The following is a 23,962-nucleotide window of genomic DNA, read 5'->3' as shown; positions in this document are numbered from 1 at the left end:
TGAAAAAAAAAAAAAAGTCACTATTTTGTCTGAAATCCTTAAGGAGTATGAACAGATTTGTCAGAGGGCTGGTAATTTAAAACCAAATGTAGCAAGGTAGTCAATAAGGACTTCACTGCAGGATTTGTCCAGGGACAGCAAATCTTTCTTCCTTGCTAGCCTCTAGCTTCCCAATGGTTAGACTACATGAAAAAGACGTTGGTATAAGGATTCACACAAAGACAGAGATAAGCACCGTAGAGCTGCCACAAAGCATAGATTTTTTAAAAAATATTCTGACGCCTCAGAAGATAGGAAACAGCAATGGCAAACTGCTCTTGTGAGAGAGAGAGAGAGAGAGAGAGAGAGAGAGAGATGGAAGGGGAGAGAGAGACGCACACACAGACATCAGGTCCCATATTAGCCTCCAATTACCTGGTATTTTATTTTTAATGCCTAGGCAGGGATTGAGAAACACATACACTGGACAAAATGTGTTGTTGGTTGTCTTCATCCAGAAATGAGAGGGACTCTTCTCAGGAACCTCTCCTGCAGTTGTGGCTCTCCTCAGAAGCTGATTTTGGGTATTGAACCATGTCCTCTGCTAGCCCACTTTGGTGAGGAATGGAGTTGAGGGTCTGGAGAGGAAAGGGAGAGCACACATCCCAGTCCTAGACAGGCTGGGTTCCTCTGCAGGTGCCTGCGGGCTGAGAACTTAGCTGTGGGACCCAGGTTGCATTTTTGGAGGGATCCCAGTAGCCTCAACTAAGAAGCAGGTGCGAAGGTAGGAGAGAATGCTGTGGATTTGCTCTTGCCATTAATTCCAGGGCAGTAAGGGGGAGCTCAGGTTTTCTGCTTCAGAGAAGTCTGGATGAGCGCCCCAAGGGGTTATAGCACCATGAGGAGGCTCAACCTTCTGCAGTTGCCACATAACCACGATTCCTTGGTGAGATGACGGATCCCCCCAATGAGGGGCCCAAGCGTGCAACTGTAAACAGGGTCCCAGGCTCCAGAGGGAAAGCTGAGGCTGCAGTTCTACCTCGTTAAATGGGAACACACTTTGTGGAGGGAAGCAACTAGAGACCTGGGCTAAATGCAGCAGTCAACTCAGAGTAGAGGGTGGTGGGTCCCAAGAATAGAGATTAAAATTCATACCAGGAGAGGCCTCCAAAATCAACCTGCTGAGGATCCAAGGAGAATTCACGGTGGTATCCATGGTTACCAGGGAGACAAGAATCCCTTTGGGAGTCTGAGGCAGTTGGAATGGAGGAAGGGGCTCTCCCCTTTCCTTTTTCTCAAGTAGCCAGTAACATCCATGCTAGAAGGCACTGGCTGGGCAGCACCAGAAAATAAAGTTAAGGGCTCAACCTCCTGATCAAGATGGCATGAAAAGTCTGAGCCTTGCCATGGGACTGGAGCTAAGGACAGGGTTCAGAAGAGGCCTTGGTCCAAAGAAGGCCCATCCAGTCTTCCCTTCCTTCCGAGTTAGAACACCCAGCTCTGGGGTCTCCTCATTCTGCACAGCAGAGGCCTTAAGGCAGTGATTTCAGCACCATCCTTGCACAAACATCCTCTTCCCACCACAGAATTGCATATTTTACAGCTGAGTTGGTTGGGGATCTTCACAGCTCATGGACTTAGCAGCAAAAGCAGTGATAGTCTCCATTATAGAGGACCCTGTCATCCCTGGTAGCTACCAGGTGAATGCAGAAGCTTTCTTGGGGAGCAACCCGAATGAGATGTTGGACCTAAATGGAAATATCCTGATGTGAAAAGTCAGATGCATGTATTCCTTGGTTGGGTAGGACACAATGGTCCAGGTTCCTATGCCTGTAGGTTCTGACAAGGTCTTGTGCTACTTAGGAATCTGAAGAACAAGTGCATGGGCCCAGCCTGATCACATATCTTTGATCTGCAGAACTCTGAAACTTCATCCTCACCAGGCAGCTCGTCCTAGATCTGGTCCCACGGGGTCTTCCCGGAATGGCAGGAAGAGAGCTTGCCCACTTGAGATAAAGCAAGATTCTGCAGTCCTTCAGGGTTCATCTTAACCGATCAAGATCTTCTGCCCCCCGTGTACTGGACACCTAGTCAAAGGCTTCTTCCTAGATGGCAACTTGGGTTTTGGCTACAGTTCTTAGATGATCCTGAGGGTCTAGATAAGAAGATGTGCACTGAATGGAGGTTAAGATTTCCTACTAGATTGTGAACATAAGGGCTCAAGTCTCATCATTTTTTTAAAAACGTAGTGACAGACAATGGGTACTCAATAAGTGTTTGTTGAATGAAGGCATACAGACTGCCAGACCTCTGGGGCAACCTCTGCTAAAAGTGATCCCTTTGGAAGGCAGAGCTTTGCCACCAAATCAAACTCCTTGAGCCTTATATTCTGATTGGGAGTATGTCATACAGATGTCCAGTCTCTTAAAAGTGAATATTCACTTGTCAGAAACAAATAGTAAAGGCCAGCTAGGGATTTTGGATTCAGTTGAGCAGAGTGGCTGCCATCAGAATGGGGCAGCGAGGGGCCATACAGGCCACAAGACAAAGCAGGAGTTCTGGTGTCCTGGTTTTCATCCCAGTCCAGTGAGAAGCTCAGGGTAGATCTTCTATCCATATGGGGTGATACACTTTTAAGTTAGAGGCTGGCAGTTGAGCATTCAGGCAAAATGTGTGCTTTCTCAAAAGGGAAGTTGAGGTTCTTCTACTACTTCTGTCTGAGCTGATGCTTCATGTCTCATACAAGTCTCAAGGATGCCAGCGATAGTGGTGGTGTGGCGGGTATCTAGCTAGGGCCAGTTAGATGGCAGTCAGATTCTCCAGAGAAAACCCGCTTGGCAAAGCCAAACTAGGCCCAGGAAAAGCAATCCAAGCATTTGGTGGACGTGAGAGGAAATGGGGAGGAAAAAAGAAAGAAAGAAAAGGAAAATAAATAGGCACCAGGGAGGGGGGGAAAAAGAAACAAAACAAAAAGCGAAAATAAAAAATAAAAAAAGTAGGGTTTATTGACTGTCATGCATGTTAAATTAGAGGCTGTAAGACAGGACCAGCAGTCTTTCTCTGAAGGCTGGAATGTTATTTTTGTGGCGTGGCTACTTCTGAGATAGGCAATTGTCTTGTCATCATCCCTTACGTCATCCAGGGGTGGGCAAGCGCTCTCTCTACCTTGGCAACTGTTTTCTCTCTCTCCAGCTTCATCTTTCCTTTTTTTCGTTTTTGTTTTTTTAAATACCGTTTACAGATTGATTTAAACATTTTTTTAAACCACATGCTTCTTTTTCTGGGCTCCAGCCAGATCTCTGGGGGGAAGAGTTATTGGCAGTGGTGACAGAAGTCAGAAGGGTCTGCAAGAAATTCCGGGGGGCTTCCACCTCCCTCAGGTTTCCCCCCACAGGGCTGTCTCTCTCAGAGCTGTTCACGAGAATCATGTAGGAACTGCTGCAGGTTTTCCTGATGTCTTCTGAACCCCTCCCCAGAAAGCCTAGGAGTTTCTAATTGAGACAAGAAATCAAGGAAAAAGACCCAGAATCCTCTTTTCCCCAAAGTCATGAGAGGAGGCCAGTGAATGTTATCTAGGGGACACATATTTCCAAACTCCACCCCACCAGTCCTTCCTAGGAAGTTCTCGAAGGTGCAGCACCAAGAACCTGCCCTCTTCCTTCACCTCCTCCTCCCCCTCCTGTTCTCTTGGGCCGGAGAGCCAGTGCTCTGGAAGAAGAGAGGGGAGAGGAGGAGAGAACGTCGCTGCTGCCGGCATTTCTGCTGTCCGGGGTGACAGGGACTGCTGGGCCCTCAAAGTGTGGCCTGGAGGTTGGGGTCCAGGATGGTTTCTCGATCTGGAGACTCAATGTAATTGGCAGCTTCTTGAAGCTTCAGCAGCATGGCCATCTAAAAAGGGCAAAAGGAGGGATTCATGAGAGTTGGGACTCAGGGTCCCACCCCCAGAAGGGAAACCTAAAGCAATCTAGATCCCGGGTCTTGTCCTTGGTTTGTAAGTGATTAGGAGCCCAGAGGGTTTACAGGTGGCTCATGAAAAAGCAGCGATGAGGGGACACCTGGGTGGCTTAGTCAGTTGAGCATCCGACTCTTGGTTTCGACTCCGGTCATGATCTCAGGTTCGTGAGATAGAGCCTTACGTCAGGCACTGCACTGAAGGCATGAAGCCTGCTTGGGTTTCTTTCTCTCCCTCTCTCTCTGCCCCTCCCCTGCACCTACTCGCTCTCTAAAAAGAAATAAACTTAAAAAAGAAAGAAAGAAAAAGCAGCAATGATGACTTAAACCCTGTCTGTAAGGCGATGCCCAAACAGGAGAGACGCCCTCTGCCTCCAGGGCGCTCACACTCTAGGAAAGGACAGAAGGCCTGTACACACTGGCTTGTACTGGGGGGGATTTGCAAAGTGGCGCTAAGAACGTCGGTGTCTGTCAGCTTCTTCTGATAGAACATAACCGCACACACTCAGTGTTCTCATGAGCCAGTCCTCACCCTCCTGCCCCAGGCTCACATACCCTAGTGCCTCGTGTCAAGTCTAAACTCCTCAGTGTAACTCACTTCCTTTTTTCTTCCCTCTTTACCTCTCACTCTCCTCTGGTTCCTCAAGACTGTGACCATCCATTTCAGCTAAGTACGCCTGGTTGGTTCTCTGTGGAATCTGCTCTCCGCTCTTGTATTCACATGATCACTAACAGTCTTCCAATTTAATGGCTATTTTTACGTGAATAACTGCATTTTTAACTAAGTCAAAAGTGAAATAAAAGTGTATCATGTGGAAGAATTTCTTACTTGCAAGATAAAACTATAAGGTCACAGAAGTTGTGCACGTTGAAACTTTAATACAAACTGCCAAGTTATCTTCTAAAATGGCTTTGCTGACGAACGCTCTCACCAGCAGAGTAGGATGTGCTTCCACACACACCATTTTTGCAGTGTGATATGGTTATCTCCTTATTTTGATGTGCATTCCCACAATTACTAGAGAGGTGACTGATCTTTTCAGATTTTTATTGGCCATTTGCACTTCCTCTAGTCAAATGCCTTTTCATATCTTTTGTCCATTCTTCTATTTGGAAATGTTATGAGAAGTTTTATATACTTTCTTTTTTTAATGTTTATTTTTGAGAGACAGAGAGAGACAGAGCGCAAGCCAGGGAGGGGCAGGGAGAGGGAGACACAAAATCAGAAGCAGGCTCCAGGCTCTGAGCTGTCAGTACAGAGCCTGACATAGGGCTCGAACCCATGACTGTGAGATCATGACCTGAGCCGAAGTCAGGTGCTTAATTGACCGAAGCCACCCAGGCGCCCTGGGAAGTTTTATATATTCTAGATACCAATCCTCTTTGAAGCTTTTTTTTTTTTTTAATGTTTTATTTATTTCTAGGAGAGAGAGAGAGAGAGAGCGTGAGCAGGGGAGGGTCAGAGAGAGAGGGAGTGACAGACTCTGAAACAGGCTCCAGGCTCTGAGCTGGCAGTCAGCACAGAGCCCGACGCGGGGCTCAAACCCACGAACTGCGAGATCACGACCTAAGCGAAAGTCGGACGCTTAACCGACTAAGCCACCCAGGCGGCCCAATACCAATCCTCTTTTGGTTACAAGCCTTGCAACTCTTTGCCCCTAGTTGGCCACTTGTCTCAGACTACTTTTTACCGGAGCTCATGAAATCCACCGAGCTGAGGCAGTCCTCAATATAGTACCAGAGAACGGAGGGAGAGAGACAGAGTGGCCACGCATCCTATTGCTCTCTTCTTTGCTTGTTAGTCCTACCTGGGATCTGCCCGAGACTCGGGTCTTTACTAGAACACATCTTGCCAGCATGCACTATTATTTAGCTTGAGCTACGTTGCAGGCATATGATCTTTATAACCCAGGACTCTGACAGTTGAGCTCCTCACTGACCTCCTCCTGGTCCTACCCTTGCCGATAACCTTCGGTCTCCATCAGGGTATGCATGAAGAGTTCAATTCCATAATACTCTTACTTTTACCTTAGAATGGCTTCTACTCACCAGAGGGTCCGAGTCCAGAGAACTTGGGGTACTATCTTTGACTGTCCTATCCTCGGGGGGTGAGGCAATGCTGTGAGGACCCACGGTAGGCGGAGGCAGGTGGTACAGCTTCGATTGGTCTTGTTGGGCTGATGGCCAGGGAAGAGTGTCCCGGACCCACTCCACAGGGTCCTCCCAAGCGGCTTTCTGTCCATGGACCTGGAGAGAAGGGGAGATGTGATTACTGGCAGAGGAATCCACAGGTAGAGGCTTGCTCATGCAGTCTCCTGATGGTCATATGTACTTCCTCATATGGAAAGCCTTGAGGCTCTGATCACCCATGGAATTTTCTTTGAGTTTCCAAATAAAGGAAGTAAGTCGGTGTAAGCTAGTGAAACCATTTTGGAAGATAATTTGGCAGACTGTGTTAAACACTTAACATGTACCCAACTTATGACCCCATAATTTTACTCTTTAAGTAAGAAATTCTTCCACTTTAGTAATTATATCTTTTTCTAAAATTTTTAATTAAAAAAATTTTAATGTTTTATTTATTTTTGAGAGAGAGAGGCAGCATGAGCAGGGGAGGGTCAGAGAGAGTGGGAGACACAGAATCCGAAGACAGGCTCCAGGCTCTGAGCTAGCTGTCAGCACAGAGTCCGACACGGGGCTTGAACCCACAAACCGTGAGATCATGACCTGAGCCAAAGCCAGACACTTAACCAACTGAACCATCCAGGTGTCCCCCGCCAAAAAAATTTTTAATGTTTATTTATTTTTGAGAGAGACAGAGAGAGAGAGACAGAGCATGAGTCAGGGAGGGGCAGAGAGGGAGACACAGAATCCAAAGCAGGCTCTAGGCTCTGAGCTGTCAGTACAGAGCCCAACATGGGGCTTGAACTCACAAACTAGGATATCATGACCTGAGCTAAAGCTTAACCAACTGAGCCACCCAGGTGCTCTTAATCTTTTTTAATGTTTATTTATTTTTGAGAGAGAGAGAGAGACACAGAGTATGAGTGGGGGAGGGGAAGAGAGAGAGGGAGACAGAATCTGAAGCAGGCTCCAGGCTCTGAGCCGTCAGCACAGAGCCCAGCGCTGGGCTAGAATTGCGAAATTATGACCTGAGCCGAAGTCGGACACTCAGCTGACTGAGCCACCCAGGTGCCCCTAGTAATCATATCTTTACAAAAAAATTCTGACTCTGGGGCACCTGGGTGGCTCAGTCTGTTGAGTGTCCGACTTTAGCTCAGGTCATGATCTCAAGGTTATATGAGTTCGGGCCCCATGTTGGGCTCTGTGTTGACAGCTCAGAACCTGGAACCTGCTTAATGCAAAATTAAGTAAATAATGATTTCTGGCAACAATCTGATAGTGTCCCTAGAAACTTACTATCTCATTAGGGGATATTTATTACAATAACATATTACTGTATTTTTATTTACTTTTTTTTATTACTTTTTTCGGGATCTAAAGTGGGCTCTATACCCCGACAGCAGAGAGCCTGATGTGGAGCTTGAACCCACGAGCCATAAGATCATGACCTGAGCAGAAATCAGATGCTTAATCAACTGAGCTACTCATATGCCCCAAGAACAAATCACTTTTATGGAAAATACATGGCCAATAGGCATTCAGAAATTGCATTACACTTCACTAGGGCTGGAAAAGACTTTAGTGATCATTATGTCCTCCTTCACAAGTAAAAAAACTGGGGGGAAGGGGTTAATAAAATGACCTCTTTGCTTTGCATTCTTATTTGCATCCTTCTTATTCTAACTTCTAAAAATCTTTTTACATATTTCATGTCTTCAAAACAACCCAGTGATTTAGGCAGAGCAGATTTATAATATCCTTTCTTCTACATAAGTATGTTAAAGAAGGTTATGGAACTCGGCCAAAGTAATATTTTTATTAGCAATTAGTAGGAGGGTTTACTTAATTCTTAGCTTGGTGTTTCTCTATTTGCTCTGATCCTCTTTTTAAAAAATATTTATTCATTTTTAAGAGTATGAGTTGGGGAGGGGCCAAGAAAGAAGGGGACAGAGGATCTGAAGCAGGCTTTGCACTGACAGCACTTAGCCTGATGTGGAGATCGAACTCACAAACTGTGAGATCATGACCTGAGCCAAACGAAGTCAGACACTCAACAGACTGAGCCACCCAGGTGCCCCTGCTCTGACCTTTGAGAGGCCTGCATTTGGCACAGAGCCAGAAGGCCCAGGACTGGACAGGCCACAGAGACAGTGGTCCTATAGCCATTTACTAAATGGTGGCTGGTGACAGGGCCTTACTCTACCTAAGAGTAAGAAGAGAACCTAACTAATCTTGGAAGCCTCGTGTCTAACATTGAAGAGATATTTCTGCTTTGTTGGGTGGGATAGCCTGACTCTGGGGACTAAGCAGAATCAGAGGGTAGGGCTCACCTTGATCCCATCCTTCGCTCCTTCCTGTAGATAAGGAATGATAGAATTGTTCCACAGGTCAATGAACCAGGTCCGGAAGTCTTCAATGCCAATGGGACAGGACAGAAAGAAGCAAGGGCCTAGGGAAAGGGATGAGACCATTAAGATGACTGAGAACTCAGGTCTCCCCAGTCATCTCTCTCTTTTACTCCTTAATCCCAGGCAGAGGGATCTGATAGCCAAAAGAGTAAAAGAAATATATATACATTTCATATATATATATATATTTCATATGTATATATTTCATATGTATATATTTCATATGTATTTCATATATATTTCATATGTATTTCATATGTATATATTTCATATATATTTCATATATATTTCATATATATATATTTCATATATATGTATTTCATATATGAAATATATATATATGAAATATATATATATATACAAGTTTATTTATTTAGAGTGAGTGAAGGAGGGGCAGAGAGAGGGTGAAAGAGAATCCCAAGCAGGTTCCGTGCTTTCAGCACAGAGCCTGATGCGGGGCTCGACTCCACAGACCATGAGATTGTGACCTGAACTGAAACCAAGAGGGACACTCAACTGACTGAGCCACACAGGCACCCCAGGAACAAAAGAAATTTAGAGTCGGGCTGTCCTGAGATTGTTGTCAAGACCAGTGGGAGTGGCAGTCTCTGAAACATGCTTCTTCACAAGGTAGAGTTAAGGTGAGGGAGGGACGGGAAGTTTTTCAATTCCCCCCTAAACACTTTCCTTCCTTTTCCCCATTAATTGTGGGAAAAATGAGGGAGTGGGCTTTCTTCTGGTTGAAGTGATTTACTCCCATCATGGTGCTAACTGCACCATGCTTGTTAAGTAATCAAGCGGACCTGAGTCTGAAGCCATGAGGCTTGCCACTCCTTTACATGGTGAAGACTCCAGAAAGAAAGGGGAACATCCCACTGGGTGGCAAAGTCAGAAAGGAAAGCCACCTTCTGACCCCAAAGGGGAAGCTGAATCCCAGTACCGATGAGGAAGTCTGAGGTGCTGTGCTTCTCAAGGAAGGTGTGGAGATGATACCACAGCTTGGGTACCCAGTCAAGCACCCGAAGCAGCTCTTCCTTGTTGGCATTGATGTCACTGTCTGACTCTACCAGCTTCCTCCTCAGGTAACGGACCAGGAAGCCATTGGCTGGCTCTACGTTGTTGGAGAAGGTCAGCATCCTGCAGCCAGGAATGGGGAGAATGGGGTCAGGTTGGCAATGTGGACACTGTCTGTGGTCATTCCCTGCCTGCCTCCCACAGATGCCCATTGGATTTCTTCTCAGATAATAGCGGGGTCAACTGAACTCAGGGCAGTAGCATTGGGCAGGTAGAGCTGATCCTCAAATCAGTGACCATCTTCAGATAACCATAGGACCTCACTGACCAGGATGGGGGGGGGGGTGGTGTGGGCAGAGAACCCAAATTACAGAGTCTCAGCTTCATCCCTTAGTTTTGTAGTTCTTTCCCCTTCTCAAGGAGTCTCCTCCACCCCGTCACTGACATGCCAAATATACCTAATCTCTCTTCCCAGCCCAGACACCCTGCCTAATTCTCTTTTCTTCTGCTATCTACTGCCCCTCTGGTTGGATCCTGGGATTTAACTGGTTTATAGAATCTTTGGTAGTGTTGGAAGGTTCATCCAGGGCCACAGTTCTTACCTGAAGCTCAAGTGCAAACCATGATTGGGTGTCATTTTTACAGGCTGATTGGTGGTACCTATAATATAAGGACTGTGGGAAGAAGGAGGAAAAAGGTTTACTTGGGCTAATGTTTTAACCCTTGCTTTCTGCTATTTACACCCAATGGAGAGCTCCAGGTTGGATGGACCAGGCTCTCCTCCCACGGTGGGGAATTTGGTCTGGAGCCCAGCTTACCATTTGTGGTACTTGCAAGTGAGAGCCCCATTGACCAGCTCACTGATGGAGCCTGCTTCACTCAGGTCATCCAACAGGATCACCAGGGGGACATCCCCAATTCCCGTCTCCCGGTCTATTTGGTTGGCCAGGTTGGAGAGATACAGTTGCAGATCCTGAGATAAAAGAAGGAAGCGGGTCAGTGCTAAGGAGAGAACGCTGGGATCAACTGTGGGAAGAAGGCTTCTGGAGAAGCCATGCTAGTTCCGGATTTCCCTGGAGCCTTTGATTCCTATTTGATGCATTTTTTTTTTTTAATTTTTTTTTAATGTTTTTATTTATTTATAGAAGAGAGAGAGAGAGAGACAGCGTGAGCAGGGGAGGGTCAGAGAGAGAGGGAGTCACAGACTGAAACAGGCTCCAGGCTCTGAGCCGGCAGCCAGCACAGAGCCCGACGCGGGGCTCGAACCCACGAACCGCGAGATCATGACCTGAGTGAAAGTCGGATGCTTAACCGACTAAGCCACCCAGGCGCCCCTATTTGATGCATTTTAACATTCGATTGTAGAAGCAGATGACTATGGACTACTGATTAACAGTGGTCCCAAAGGCTCTAAGGCAACCATCTTAAGCAGTGGCTCCTAAATTCCCGAAGGGTGGGGATCATATTCTCTATCCTACGTGGCTTTTCACTGGGTTAGTACCATGAACCACTCCAATGGACATGTCTCCCCCTGCTGGGGAGAGCCAAGATTTGAAGCCACTCCAGAGTGTTGGGCTGTGCCCAAGAGACATCCAGATTAGGCAAAGAACCGTGCAATGTATAACATTTAATTCTGAGTGCTTCTCCCCAGAAGGCCCAAAGTCAAAGTAAAATGGAAAAGAAATACTGAAAAGAAAGGTAGAGGGAAGAAAATAAAAGAAAAGATGGGATTTTCAGGGTTGGCAGAAAGTGAGGTGGATATGAGGATGGAATTTAGTCCAGAATCAGCGAAAGAGAAAGGAGTGGAAGAGGGGCTGGGGGAAGAATGGGGAAAGAAGGGAAGGAAAAAGTCTGGAAAGAAACTGGGGACAGAGGAGGCACTAGGAAAGGGGATGCAATGAGATGGGAAAGGAGAACACTGAACAGGGAAGATTCAGGCAGAGGGGAGGAAAGAGAAAAGAGGGGGTGGGAAAGGCCTGGGCAAGGCTTTAGGGAAGCAGAGGCCCAAGCAAAGGCTGGTGGGTGGGTCAGGAGGCAGCCACCTTGCAAGACTGTTGGTGCATGTTGAAGGTGCTGACGATGCCCTCGGTGACCTCGCGGCCGGAACGTTCCACCAAGTACTCAGCCAGACGGTTGGTCAGGTAGGTCTTGCCTGTGCCGCTGGGGCCCGAGAGGACAAGGCGCCGGTGCTTGAGCAGGAGGCTGATGTAGTGCTGCATCATCGGCTTGGGGACCAGTGTCTCAAACACCAAGCTGTCGACGCACTTCTCCTTCAGACCTGAACCACCCGCCCCAGAGAGCATGAGCCATTACCAGGGCCCTGAGGGCGGCAAAGGCACCTGACGACATTTCTTTCTTCAGAGCCCACTGAAAGAACTCAGACCCACCTGCCTTGTGGTTCCACAGGAATCCCCTAACCTCTAGTTTTGAAAACGTAGGTCTTATTTTAGGGACATGTTCTGAGCTATAGGTGTGTGAGTGGAGTGAGAAACCTAGGCTTTCTAGAAATTTTTCTGGGAATGAAAATGGCCCCGGGAATAAATGTTAGGATTGCATCTTACTCATCTTTTTAGTTTTTATTTTTATTTTTAAATGTTTATTTATTTTTGAGCGAGAGTGACAGAGTATGAGAGGGGGAGGGGCATAGAGAGGGAGACACAGAATACGAAGCAGGCTCCAGGCTCCCAACTGTCAGCACAGAGCCCGATGCAGAGCTCAGACCCATGAACTGTGAGCTCATGACCTGAGCTGAAGTGGGACACTTAACTGATTGAGCCACCCAGGTGCCCCTTACTCATCTTTTTTATATCCCTCATCACTTAAGTATGAGCCAGCACATTGTAGCTCCTCAGTAAATCCTTGTTGAATGAATGTGTGATGGACTGTCTGATGTTCCTCTCCCTCCTTCACCTTGTTTCTCTGCACCCCAGGAGACAAAGACTGACCTTTGAGGGAGACTGATATGTTGTTGACGCCCCGGCGGCAGGGAGGCATCTCCGGGGGCTCTGCATCCAATACTCGCTTCACATGGCTGATGCTATAGCCATGGATGGACTCGGTGCTCAGTCCCAGGGTAGAGGCTGGGTCCATCTTAGAAATATAGTCCTGACAGAAAAGAAAAAGAGAAAAAAAAAAAAGAGTAGAGAGAACACCGAGATGATACAAACACAGATGTACAAGCCACAAATTTTAGAGGGAACGGAAGTAGATGGAGAAAGGGAGGAAAATATGTTTTTCCTGGTTAGCATTTCTCCATAAATCATCAAAGGTCCCCAAGATCCCAGTGCCTGGATGGCTCAATATCTCATGAGAAGATGAGTCACCTTTGCGAGTACATGTATCCCTTTACCTTGAACACTTGGAAAACAGCTTCATCCAGCATCTTCCAGTCAACTTTTCCACTGACCTTGCTACACCCCAGGAAGAATTCCTGTTGCTTCAAGTCCTATACAGCCAAGGTAGAAGTGGGTGAGCCTCCATGCAGATCACTCCAAGAAAGGTTAGGCGTCATCAAAGGCATTAGCAGTGGGGTACTCTGGTTTTGGGGGTGTTCAGAGACGCCATTTTCTTGGATAAAGTTAATAGTGTCACCAGGCCTCCTTGAAGTTCCTTACCCCTTTGATGATGTGCTGGGGGGGCATCCTCACAACCACCCGAAGGGTCACTTCCTCCTTTGGACCACAAGTGCTGATGCCATCCATGGGTGACAGGTCTGTGGACAGTGAAAAGAACTATTGGCTTTAGGGGGCACCTACAGGCTTTCCTAAACCTTCCAGTCGTTCTCCTTTCCAAATAAGTATTTCCTACAAAGAGGTAACTGAAGCCCAACACTGAAAAGTAACTAAGGTTGAAGGAACCGGGGCGCCTGGGTGGCTCAGTTGGTTACGCATCCAACTTTGGCTCAGGTACTGACTTCATGGTCCGTGAGTTCTAGCCTCGCATCGGGGTCTGTGCTGACGGCTCGACGCCTGGAGCCTGCTTCCAGTTCTGTCTCCCTCTCTCTCTGCTCCTCCCCCGCTCACACTCCGTCTCTCTCTCCCTCTCAAAAATAAACATTAAAAAAAAGTTTTTTTTAAAAGGTTGAAGGACCATAACAACTCTCCGTGTCTCCCGACATGGCATCTGCTTGGTGTAGGCATCATTACTTCCGTGACCTAAGAAAGGTGTCACCAGTGCAAGTGGAACCCCTTTTCTTCTTTCCACCTTTAAAGGTTCTCCCAAACAGGTACCTGTGTCTGTGAGGCCCGGGCTGAAGGAATGTGTGAGGGCGAGGCCCAGGGAGCGGCGAGGGGATGATAAAGCAGATGACCCAGGGACCTGCCCTGGCGTGGAGCCTGATGAGGGGCCTGGGGCTACCTTCAGCCGGTCATTCTCTGCTTTCAGCAGGTCCACCTCCAACTGTGGCAGGGACAGACAGGGGAGGGTCGCAGAGTTGGACAGATCTCGAGCCTCGGCCTTCCCTTTCCTCAGCTCTCTGCCCAGACACCGACCTGCATGTTGTGCATCGTCTCTCGGAGTTGGTCCAGCTGATGGGCAGAGTTGAGGGCTTCCAAGCGGATGTCTGTGAGCTTCATCTCTTTCTCCCACAGTTCGGAGCGCAGCTCTGATACCTCCTTCTTCTCTGGCTCCTCTTCCTCATTGCCGTGGAACAGCCTAGCATGGGGGACCGGGTGAGCGGGGCCCCTGTAAGAAAGTGAGGGTGAAGCCAGGTCACGTGGGGAAGCTCTAGAGTTACTAGGGGACACAGAGACCCTTGGCTGGCGGTCTTGGTTCTCCTGCCCAGACATAAATGGTAGTGGGAGGGAAGGCCCATCGCTGGCCTCATATGCCCCAGGAGAGATCTACAGTGCGGTACTGTCCAGGGGCAAACAGTGGGCGTAACTGCGGACTCTGGCCAGCAGCTTATACTAGTACTGGGCAGGGTGATGGGCAGAAAGCACTTACTCAGTGACTTCAATGCCCACAGAAGAGGAGTTGGAGGACTTGATGGAGGGCGAAGCAGTCTCTGTGGAGCTGTGCTGTAGTTTGGGGGATGAGGGGGCAGAGGAGTCGGGTGTGGCAATCTCCTCAATATCAGAGTATGAGGAAGCTGACTTGGGTCCCTTTTTTATGCTGAAGGCTTTGTTGAAGGAACTTCGAAGCTAGAAAAAAGCAGAGCCAGGTAGAGAGATGTCAGGGCTCCACCCCAGAGACTGGGTGAGGACTGGTTTGGGATTTCTGAGACAGAGAGCTGTACAGGCAGGGTATTTGCTGCTGTAATTAAGCCTCCCTCTTAAGGCTTCACTTGGTTCATGGAATATGGGCAGAAGAGTTGCCTAGAAATTAGGGCTGAGAGAAAGTGGAATGTTCTGGTTCACTGTTGTTGTGGGCTATGGGAACTTCTTGAGTCTGCTCTCTGCCATGGGGGAACTGTGCCCCTGAGTAGAACAGAGAGAAACTCCCAGAGGTCATATGGTGGCCAATCTCTCAATGATCCAATCCCACCTTCTCCAGCAGACCAATTACTGTTCAGTCTAGAGCCTTGCTCACTTTGGGTCTCAGGATCCACCTTGACCAGGGCTCATCAGATCAGAATTCATTTATCTATTAACCAGAGACTGGCAACATGATTCTGTGGAAATCATCAGAAGGGAGTGGTATCAAGTTTCTTTTAGTGTCTCGTGTGCTCAGCACATCCCAGAATGACTGAAACAGACACAAGTGCTTTCTACTATTTCACTCAAATGTCCCAGAATAAGGAATATTTCCCAGCATTTCCTCCAAATACTTGGGATACTATAATTGGACCATAGGGTTTTTTTTTGTTTTTGTTTTTTTTTTTGACCTTTGGCGTGTTGATGAGCTTGGGTGTTAGGGCTGTGAGCTAGAGATGCAAACCAGGGTTCTGTCCCACCCAGTCACATGCATCCATATAGCATGCACACACGCACAGGGACACAGATATGGAATGGCAGCAAGAGACAGAGAGTAAAGGAGGGGTCGGAGGCTGTAGGGGAAAAAGCAAACAGGTCTTTGGGACAGTGAGAGAAAAGAAAGGAAAACTTGAGGCTACTTTTTCAAAGTGTCTCTTTTGGAACACAGGAAGGCTGTCAGGTAGGTGATGGGTGGAACTGACGGTGGTGTGCACTTTGTGTCTACCAGGTAGGGTGTAAAGGACCAATCTGGCTGTGATGGGGATAAGAGAGAGAGAGAGAGAGAGAGAGAATGTGTGCAGTTAGCTAGGGTATGCGTGCAGGGAATATATATCATCATTGAATAGTCAAGGCTCAAGAATCCCATAAAACCCAATTCTCTGCAGAGATGAGAAGCTGAGGCTGAAAAGTTGACTTGTTTGAGATTGCAGAATTGAAGGAAAGCCTGAGACTGGAACTCAGCCTTCCTAATTTTCAACCCAATAGTCTTCTTCTACACTGCTGTAGCTATGGGAAGCTATGTGTGTGTGAGAGAGAGTGAGAGACAGAGAGAAAGAGTGTGTGTATGTGTGTATATGTGTGCAGAAAGAGATCCTGTTGCCACAATCTGCCTGGGGCACAATGCCTTGTAAGATCACTAAGACCCTGAGTAAGAAAGAGTTGTGTTCTCTGGGATGTTCAGGGCCCCCAAAGCCCAACTGCAGATGTTGACTGGTGTTAGATGGTGAAGGATTCCCTGAGTTCAGGAAACAATGGATCAATCAAGCAAAACAAAACAGACTTTTTTTTTAAGTAGCCTTCATGACCAGTGCAGAGCCCAAAACAGGACTTGAACTCACGACCCTGCAATCAAGGGTTGGACGCTTAACCAACTGAGTCACCCAGGCACCCCCAAACAGACTCTTTACTGAGGGACTTCTCAGTTCTTCCTATATGGAAGTGCATTGTAGAAATGCAGGGCTTCTCAATGACGCATCACTATTTTAAGGGGCATCATCGTGGCCTAGGGCACAACGCATTCTGGGAAATGCTAACCTAAAGAATCAAGTTTAAATAATCACCGTGGCATTTCAGGCCCTTCATATCTGTGCCTCATTGTACTCAGTGCTCTAGCTACAATGATTTTAATTCCCGCCCCACTGTTCCCCATCTGATTAGACAATGTCAGTGTAGAAGGCCTCTCAACATCAAGTGTAGACACACTCTCCTATTGCAGTCACAACTCAGTTGAACTTCTACTTCCTTTGTGGTGTTTCCCCTGCCTTCTGTAAGTAGTTTCATCTACGAGCTCCTTTAGCACTCCCTGACTGAATTAAGCATTTTGGCACCATTGGGCTGTTATCAGTATTATATGTACAATTTCAGTCTTTGTCTCCCCAGCAATTCTGCAGGCTCCTTGATGGTTCAGATTACAGACTCCACTTTTCACATTTTTCGGAACACTTGGCACAATGTTAGGATAGGGTTAGTGGACCTCAGATAGCTGGTTTGTAATGGAAACTCTGGATTCACCTTCTGCTTGTCTGGGAAACTATACTGTAACTCCTGAAAGGTCTTCAGAAACTCCACGGATGTTCAGAGGGCTTCAGGTTTGCGGGCGGTTTGAGGGTGCCCTGGACTGAATCCTAACCCCTCCTATCTCTGGTTCATCTCCCTATAGAGCTAAATCTCCAGGCAAGACCCAAACTGAACTGGCCTCTGGAAATGGTGGTCAAGATAACGTGCATCCAGTGATGCCCTTCCATGTTGGACTTCCAGGTTTGAAGGAACAAAAAAAATTAGAAAGCTCATTTTCTGGATAGGAGGAACTCAAATTGACTGCTTTTATAACAGGCCAATTTTGCAAAAAGGGAAAGACAGGAGGGAAGAGATCAGGATTTTGTTAACTTTCCCATTCGGCCCCCAACCAGACCACTCCTCTTGTCCTCATGGGGGCAGCCGTGGATGGACCATGCAGTGGAGTGAGTTAGGAACTCTGGTGTGGTTGTTACGGTTAGTTTTATGAGTGGCTGCTCCTTCTTTAAGGGAGGGAGTTGCTCTGGAAATGGGGAAGGTATGGCAAAAGGAAAGAGGAAACAAGGAGAGAGGAACTGGGTCTCTTACCTCATAGACCTGGAAAAAAATAGGGATTTGAAGTCAGCATTTTGAAGGGAAAAAAAAAGAAGCAACACTTAATCACTCATTTCACACAGCTGGGACCCATCTGTGCTACACAAAGCTTTGGGGGCCAGTCCTATTGAACAGGGGACAGAGGAGCAAGAAGTCTCCATTTGGGGATCCTCTCCTTCCCACAGGCAGCAGATGAGCTAAAAGTGTTTTAGATCTGCCTAGAGAATTGCAGAAAGGTCATCCAAAGTCAGTTGAGGGCTATCAGGAGCCAGCTGGGGGAGTCGGTGGGGGGAACTATCTCTGGACTAGTCAACAATAATATAAAGATTCCTTTTGAGGTATTACGGGAAGTTCCACAAATACTTCTCCAAAAAACCTGAAGAAATGACTTCCAGGAGCATCTAGCATGAATAGCTTTGTTCAGAGAATCTTCTCTCCACAGTAGAGAAGGGAATGGGCAAGGAGATTGATAGGACATTCCCTTCTAGATGTTTCTTTCTGTTGCCAAATACATTGGCTCCACTCAGAGGCATGGAGAGCCCAAGGAAGGTGGGTGTGCCTAAGGGTTGGAGGGATGGCCTTGGTACAAGTGGGGTATGATTGGGATCAAAGGAGAGTTTAGCTGACTTTGCTCTGAGCAGATACCTGGGGCTTGTATTAACCCCAAGGGACCCTATCTTGGTTAGTTCTGGAAGGAGCCAATCCCTACGCTGAGGTGGAGGTGACCCACCATGGCTCCTCACAGTTCCCACCCCCAACCTTTACCTACCCAGCTCTTTTTCTTCTTCTTTTTTGCGTCAGCATCCTTGCCGCTGCCAATGCTGGAATGGCTGGTGATGCTGTTGAGGCTCGAGATGCTATCTGAGGAGTTCTGCCTCTTGATCCGAAGTTCTAGGGGCCAAGAGCAAGTGGGAAGAACACACATAGGGTAGATTTAAGAAGACAAGGGACTTAAGGCAAGTCTAGCTGCAGAAGGTAGACGAGAAGGGGACCAAACAACTCCTACAACCACATCATTCATTTTCTGGATCATTTCTTTCAACAAGCGTTTGTTGAGTGTCAATCATGTTTCAACATTAAAAAAATGCTAAAGGTAAAAAAAAAAGTGTAAGAATATAAATAAGAAATGATTCTTCTTCTCAAGAAGCTTCCAGTCTAGTAGGATAAAAAGCAGTACACAAACTAATGAACTCAGCCTGAATAGGTCTGAGAAGGGCTTAATGAAAGCTTGCCCTCAATTCCTTGATGGAGACATCAACCTACCATTTTTTTTAAAGCAAACTCTGCCCCCAATGTGGGGCTCGAACTCATCACCCCGAGACCAAGAGCCACATGCTCCACAGACTGAGCCAGCCAGGCATCCCTCAACCTACCATTTTTTCGTGATTTTCCCCTATAATACTTGGCTGCCTGGTGCTCTAAGGCCAAGTGTAACTAGCCACGTGTCCTGCACTTAACCTAAATGAGCTTTAGTTTTCTCATCAGGTGGGTAGAAAATCTTTTCAGCTCTCTGCAAAGGTTTGGAATGGCATAAAAGATGATCCACTTTTCTACAGGGAAGGAAAAAGTTAACCAAGGAAGAAATGTTTGAGTCTTGAAAGAACAGAAGTTCTTTAGACGACTTAGGGCCAAAGAAAAAGTACACGCAGAGGCCCTGTGCAGGGCTCCAGCTTTGCTTGCGGAACCTCAGGCAGACTGGAATGGAAGCACGACAGGGAGCACAGGAAGAGGTGAGGGTGGAGGTTAGGCTCAGACCAGACTGGGGAGAGCCCTGAATGCCTCTTAAAGGATATTTGCGTTTGTGTTGTAGGTAATGAGCAAGAGTAACAGAGATTCTAAAGCAAGGGCAAAATATAATCAGATTTTTAAAGCCTTTTTATTTTGAAATAATTATATACTCACATGAAATTCCAAAGAAATGTACAGCCAGTCTCCTCCAATGTTAACATCTTGCCTAACTGTAGAACAATGCCAGCAGATTCATTTTTTTCATAGCACTTACTACGTTAACATGGAGAAAGAGGAAGTGGAGGGTTAGATCAGAGGTAGGGAGCTAGTTAGGTAGTTATCTGCAGTGTCCTCCTAGAAACAAGAGCTATTCAGCGAAGATGTGGGTAGTTTCTGGTTTATTTTCTCACTCTCTCCATGACCAAAAGTGCATCTTTAAACTCTAATCTTCCTTTCATACTACTGGGAAAACAAGATCCTAGGATCTGTTGAAGCACGTGGAAACCCTTTGTTCAAGGATTATCAAACCAAGTTTATGATACTATAGAGTTCTTCTAGTTATTAAAATTTTTTTTAATGTTCATTTTTGAGAGGCAGAGAGACAGAGTATGAGTGGAGGAAGGGTAGAGAGAGAGGGAGACACAGAATCCAAAGCAGGACCCAGGCTCTGAGCTGTTAGCACAGAGCCCAACAAGGGGCTCAAACCCACAGACCGTGAGATCATGACCTGAGCTGAAGTCGGAAACTTAAACGACTGAGCCACCCAGGGGCCTCAGAGTACTTCTAGTTATTATAAAGGTGTGGAAAATTCTCAAGAGAACATGCTGAATTCAAGTCAAGAAATTTTTATTTGTATAAAAATGGCTATATGTATCCCTGTATATTTATTTGTATATGCATAAAAAATTATTTCATTTCTGGAAAGATTCACAAGAAATTATTAACAGGAGTTACCTCTGGAGAGTGAGATTTGGGGTCAGGGGTTCAGGGAAAGGGATGTTACCTTTTACCACATACCCTTTTGTATAGTTTACATCAGAGGCTGGCAAGCTTTTACTGTAAAGGGCCAGACAGTAGATATTTTAGGCTCTGTGGCCAGATGACATCTGTTATACCACCTCCTCAGCAATGCTGTTGTTGCATTAACGCAGCCCCAGACAACATGTAAATTAATGAGAATGGCTGTGTTTCTGTAATATGTTATTTAAAAAATAGGTGGTGAGCTGGATTGGGTGAGTGGACCATGGTTTGCTAACCACTAGAGTTCACGTGTCCCCGCAGAACATTTTTTACGTTACTGTATTGCTTTTATGATAAAAACAAATTTAATTAAAAATTAGTTAATTGAAAGTTAAATGAGGGGCGCCTGGGTGGCTTAGTCGGTTAAGCGTCCGACTTTCGCTTAGGTCATGATCTCGCAGTTTGTGGGTTCGAGCGCCGTGTCGGGCTCTGTGCTGACTGCCAGCTCAGAGCCTGGAGCCTGTTTCAGTCTGTGACTCCCTCTCTCTCTGACCCTCCCCTGCTCACACTGTCTCTCTCTCTCTCTCTCTCTCCTAGAAATAAATAAAACATTTAAAAAAATTAAAAAAAAAAAGAAAGTTAAATGAAAGGCAGCAAAATAAGTGTGGGCATCTGTCTATTACCAGTTCCTTGGAGGTTCCAAATAGCTGTGAGTCCATCAATTCGATTTTAAAATTATGCTATATAGTACTTTGATTTTATTTAAAAAAATTTTTTTTATGTTTATTTATTTGAGAGACAGAGCATGAGTGGGGGAGGGGCAGAGAGAGAAGGAGACACAGAATCCGAAGCAGGCTCCAGCTCTGAGCAAGAATTCAGCACAGAGCCCAACACGGGGCTCGAACCCATGAACCATGAGATCATGAGTCGGACACTTAACCGACTGAGCCATCCAGGCGCCCTTATATAGTACTTTTAAAAGCAAAGGATGTTTTAGAACCAAACAACCTTCACAAAGTTCATCTTTTGTGCACTTTTAATTTTGCGCCACATATATTTATTACCTTTTTACACATAAAGGTAGGCATCGTTGCTTTGAGCATTATCTTACTGAATGTTCCTAGAAATCTTCCTGATCAGGTTGAGCCTGGGTCAACATGAACTGAGAAAACGTGAAATCTCAAAGCAAAAGACCGAACTCATTTCTTCACTTAACACATAAATATCTGAAGGCTAAGGTGTACTTGGGAAACCGGAAATAGCTTACTATTCCAGATTCAATTATGAGCTGTGTTTGACATACAGACTTAGTTTCTCTGATCTTATTCTTAAATATAAAATACACTTTATCGGGCTGTTATCTGAAATAAATGAAATAACAAATAAAATCCTTAGAAAAGTGCTAGCACATAGCAAGTGCTCAATAAATGCTGGCTGTTACTATTGCCACAGTAGGGATCAGAGTGCAAGAGGAAAATGGATGGAAGATGAAGCTGGAAAGAAAGGTTTGTCTTAGACCAGGAAGAGGATGACGGCACCCCATACTAATAGGTTTGCAACATATTCTCTTCCCCTTCCACTTATCTCTCTGAAAGGTTTCAAACACACAAATACTTAAAGCAGAGAACAATGGACATCCATATACCCCCTTCACCTAATTTAACAGTTGCTAATATTTTGTTATAGTTATACTTGTGTGTGCTCTCTTTCTCTCTTCCTCCACCTACAAACACATCCATGCACACACACACAAACACACACACATATGTACAGATATTTTCTTGAACAATTTGAAAACAAGTGGCAGACAACATGACACTTGGCCACTACGTACTTCAGGATGTACCTTCTAAGAATAAGGACATCATCCCACAACATCATTATCACACCTATGAAAATTAACAGTAATTCATTTTTTAAAGCAATAATTACTTATTTAAGTAATCTCTACACCCAATGTGGGGCTTGAACTAATGATCCTGAGATTAAGAGCCACACACTCCTCTGACTGAGCCAGCCAGGTGTCCCAGCTGTAATTCTTTTAAATTAATATCAAGTCCATATTCAAACTGGAATGATTTCTGATCTTAACTGAGATGATTGGATTACTGTTGGGGGGGGGCAGAGTGTGGAGGAAGGGCTGTGGCAATACAAGACGAGTTAGGAAATTATTGTAACAATTCAGAAGAAGAGTGATGAAAACCAGAGCCAGGGTAGTGACAAGACAGAAGAGAGAGAATTGAGTATCTGTCTATCTATCTATCTATCTATCTATCTATCTATCTATCTGCATGAGTTATATATAGAACTCAATAAGTGAAACAGTGAGACATAAAAGACGACTCTTGCATTAGTGGTTTGGATGACCAGGCAGATGATAACACCTGAAATGGGCAAAAATGCAGAAAGGAAAGGGATGGTTTGTGTGTTTGTAGGGGAGGTGGAAGGACTGCCTTTTAATACTGGACATAGTGAGTTAGAGACACCTATTAGGTGATCTAAGTGAGAATGGCCAAAAGTAGTTGAAAGTAAGGTTCAAAATTCAAGAGAGGGATATAGCTCAGGAAGACAGAGATACAGATTAAGAAGAGGTTGTAGGGGCGCCTGGGTGGCTTAGTCGGTTAAGCGTCCGACTTTCGCTTAGGTCATGATCTCGCGGTTCGTGGGTTCGAGCCCCGCGTCGGGCTCTGTGCTGACTGCCAGCTCAGAGCCTGGAGCCTATTTCAGAGTCTGTGTCTCCCTCTCTCTCTGACCCTCCCCTGCTCACGCTGTCTCTCTCTCTCTCCTAGAAATAAAAATAAAAATACTAAAAAAAAAAAAAAAAAAAAAAAGAAGAGGTTGTAAAACTTATCGACCTAATAAATAAACTCAGCAAGTCTGCAGGATATATGATCAATATATAAAAAAACTATTGTATTTCTATAACCTCGTAATGAATAATCTAAAAAAAACCCCAATTCTGTTCACAATAGTATCAAAAATAAAATAGTATCAATAGTATCAGTAATAAATAGTATCAAAAATAAGTAAGTGGTATCAAAAATAAAGTGAAAAGGAGCCTGGGTGGCTCAGTGGATTGAGCCTCTGACTTCAGCTCAGGTCAGGATCTCATGGTTTGTGGGTTTGAGCCCTGTGCCAGGCTCTGCACGGACAGCTCAGAGTCTGGAGCCTGCTTTGGATTCTGTGTCTCCCTCTCTCTCTCTGCCTCTCCTCTCTTGTGCACTCTCTCTCTCTATATCTCTCTCAAAAAGAAATAAACATTAAAAATTTTTTTTTAAATTAACAAAAGAAATATAAGACATATATAATGAAAACAGCAAAATACCAATGAAAGAAATTAGACCATCTAAATAAATAGAAAGGCATGCCATGTTCATGGAAAACTTACTATTGTTAAGATGGCAATACTTTCCAAATCCATCCACAACAGCATTAACACAATCCCTCTCAAAATCCCAGCAAGCTTATTTGCAGAGACTGACAAAGGATCAGTCTGATCCTGGAATTCCCATTAAAATGCAAAGAGCACAGAATAGACAAAACTATCTTGAAAAAGAATAAAGTTGGAAGACCAAGATTTCCTGATTTTAAAACTTACCACAAAGCTATTGTAATCAAGGCAGGGTAGTATTGGCTAAGGAGAGATATATAGACAATAGAATAAATAGAGTCTAAAAGTAAACAATATCTTTATGATTAATTGATTTCCTACAAGTGTGCCAAGATCATTCGATGGGAAAGATAGTACTGTTACAACAAACAGTACTAAGATAATTG

At 45.5% G+C, this 23,962-nt stretch overlaps 1 protein-coding gene across 4 annotated transcripts in view; it reads right to left on the bottom strand.

The window, feature by feature from the left end:
* Positions 1 to 1,906: 1,906 nt before the first annotated feature.
* The window catches only part of NAV1 (neuron navigator 1), a 257,134-nt gene continuing 235,078 nt past the window's right edge, over positions 1,907 to 23,962 (bottom strand). For 3 of the 4 annotated variants that reach the window (XM_039227484.1, XM_039227486.1, XM_039227487.1), the window contains 15 exons: positions 18,267 to 18,388; positions 17,492 to 17,500; positions 14,421 to 14,617; positions 13,967 to 14,159; positions 13,706 to 13,874; positions 13,091 to 13,188; positions 12,826 to 12,921; positions 12,422 to 12,581; positions 11,519 to 11,754; positions 10,295 to 10,449; positions 10,079 to 10,150; positions 9,403 to 9,599; positions 8,385 to 8,503; positions 5,980 to 6,177; positions 1,907 to 3,867 (listed from right to left, as the gene is read on the bottom strand). In XM_039227484.1, coding sequence (XP_039083415.1) covers positions 3,772 to 3,867; positions 5,980 to 6,177; positions 8,385 to 8,503; positions 9,403 to 9,599; positions 10,079 to 10,150; positions 10,295 to 10,449; positions 11,519 to 11,754; positions 12,422 to 12,581; positions 12,826 to 12,921; positions 13,091 to 13,188; positions 13,706 to 13,874; positions 13,967 to 14,159; positions 14,421 to 14,617; positions 17,492 to 17,500; positions 18,267 to 18,388 — 2,117 coding nt within the window. In that variant the 3' untranslated portion in view covers positions 1,907 to 3,771. The remainder of the gene's footprint in view (positions 3,868 to 5,979; positions 6,178 to 8,384; positions 8,504 to 9,402; positions 9,600 to 10,078; positions 10,151 to 10,294; positions 10,450 to 11,518; positions 11,755 to 12,421; positions 12,582 to 12,825; positions 12,922 to 13,090; positions 13,189 to 13,705; positions 13,875 to 13,966; positions 14,160 to 14,420; positions 14,618 to 17,491; positions 17,501 to 18,266; positions 18,389 to 23,962) is intronic. The other variant, XM_039227485.1, reaches the window with a different exon arrangement.

This window comes from Hyaena hyaena, unplaced genomic scaffold (genome assembly GCF_003009895.1).
Source record: "Hyaena hyaena isolate Hyena2069 unplaced genomic scaffold, ASM300989v1 scaffold_28, whole genome shotgun sequence".
In the NCBI taxonomy this organism is placed as follows: domain Eukaryota; kingdom Metazoa; phylum Chordata; class Mammalia; order Carnivora; family Hyaenidae; genus Hyaena; species Hyaena hyaena.
Note: the sequence above shows the minus strand (reverse complement) of the source record. Positions and strands in the feature narration are given on the sequence as shown.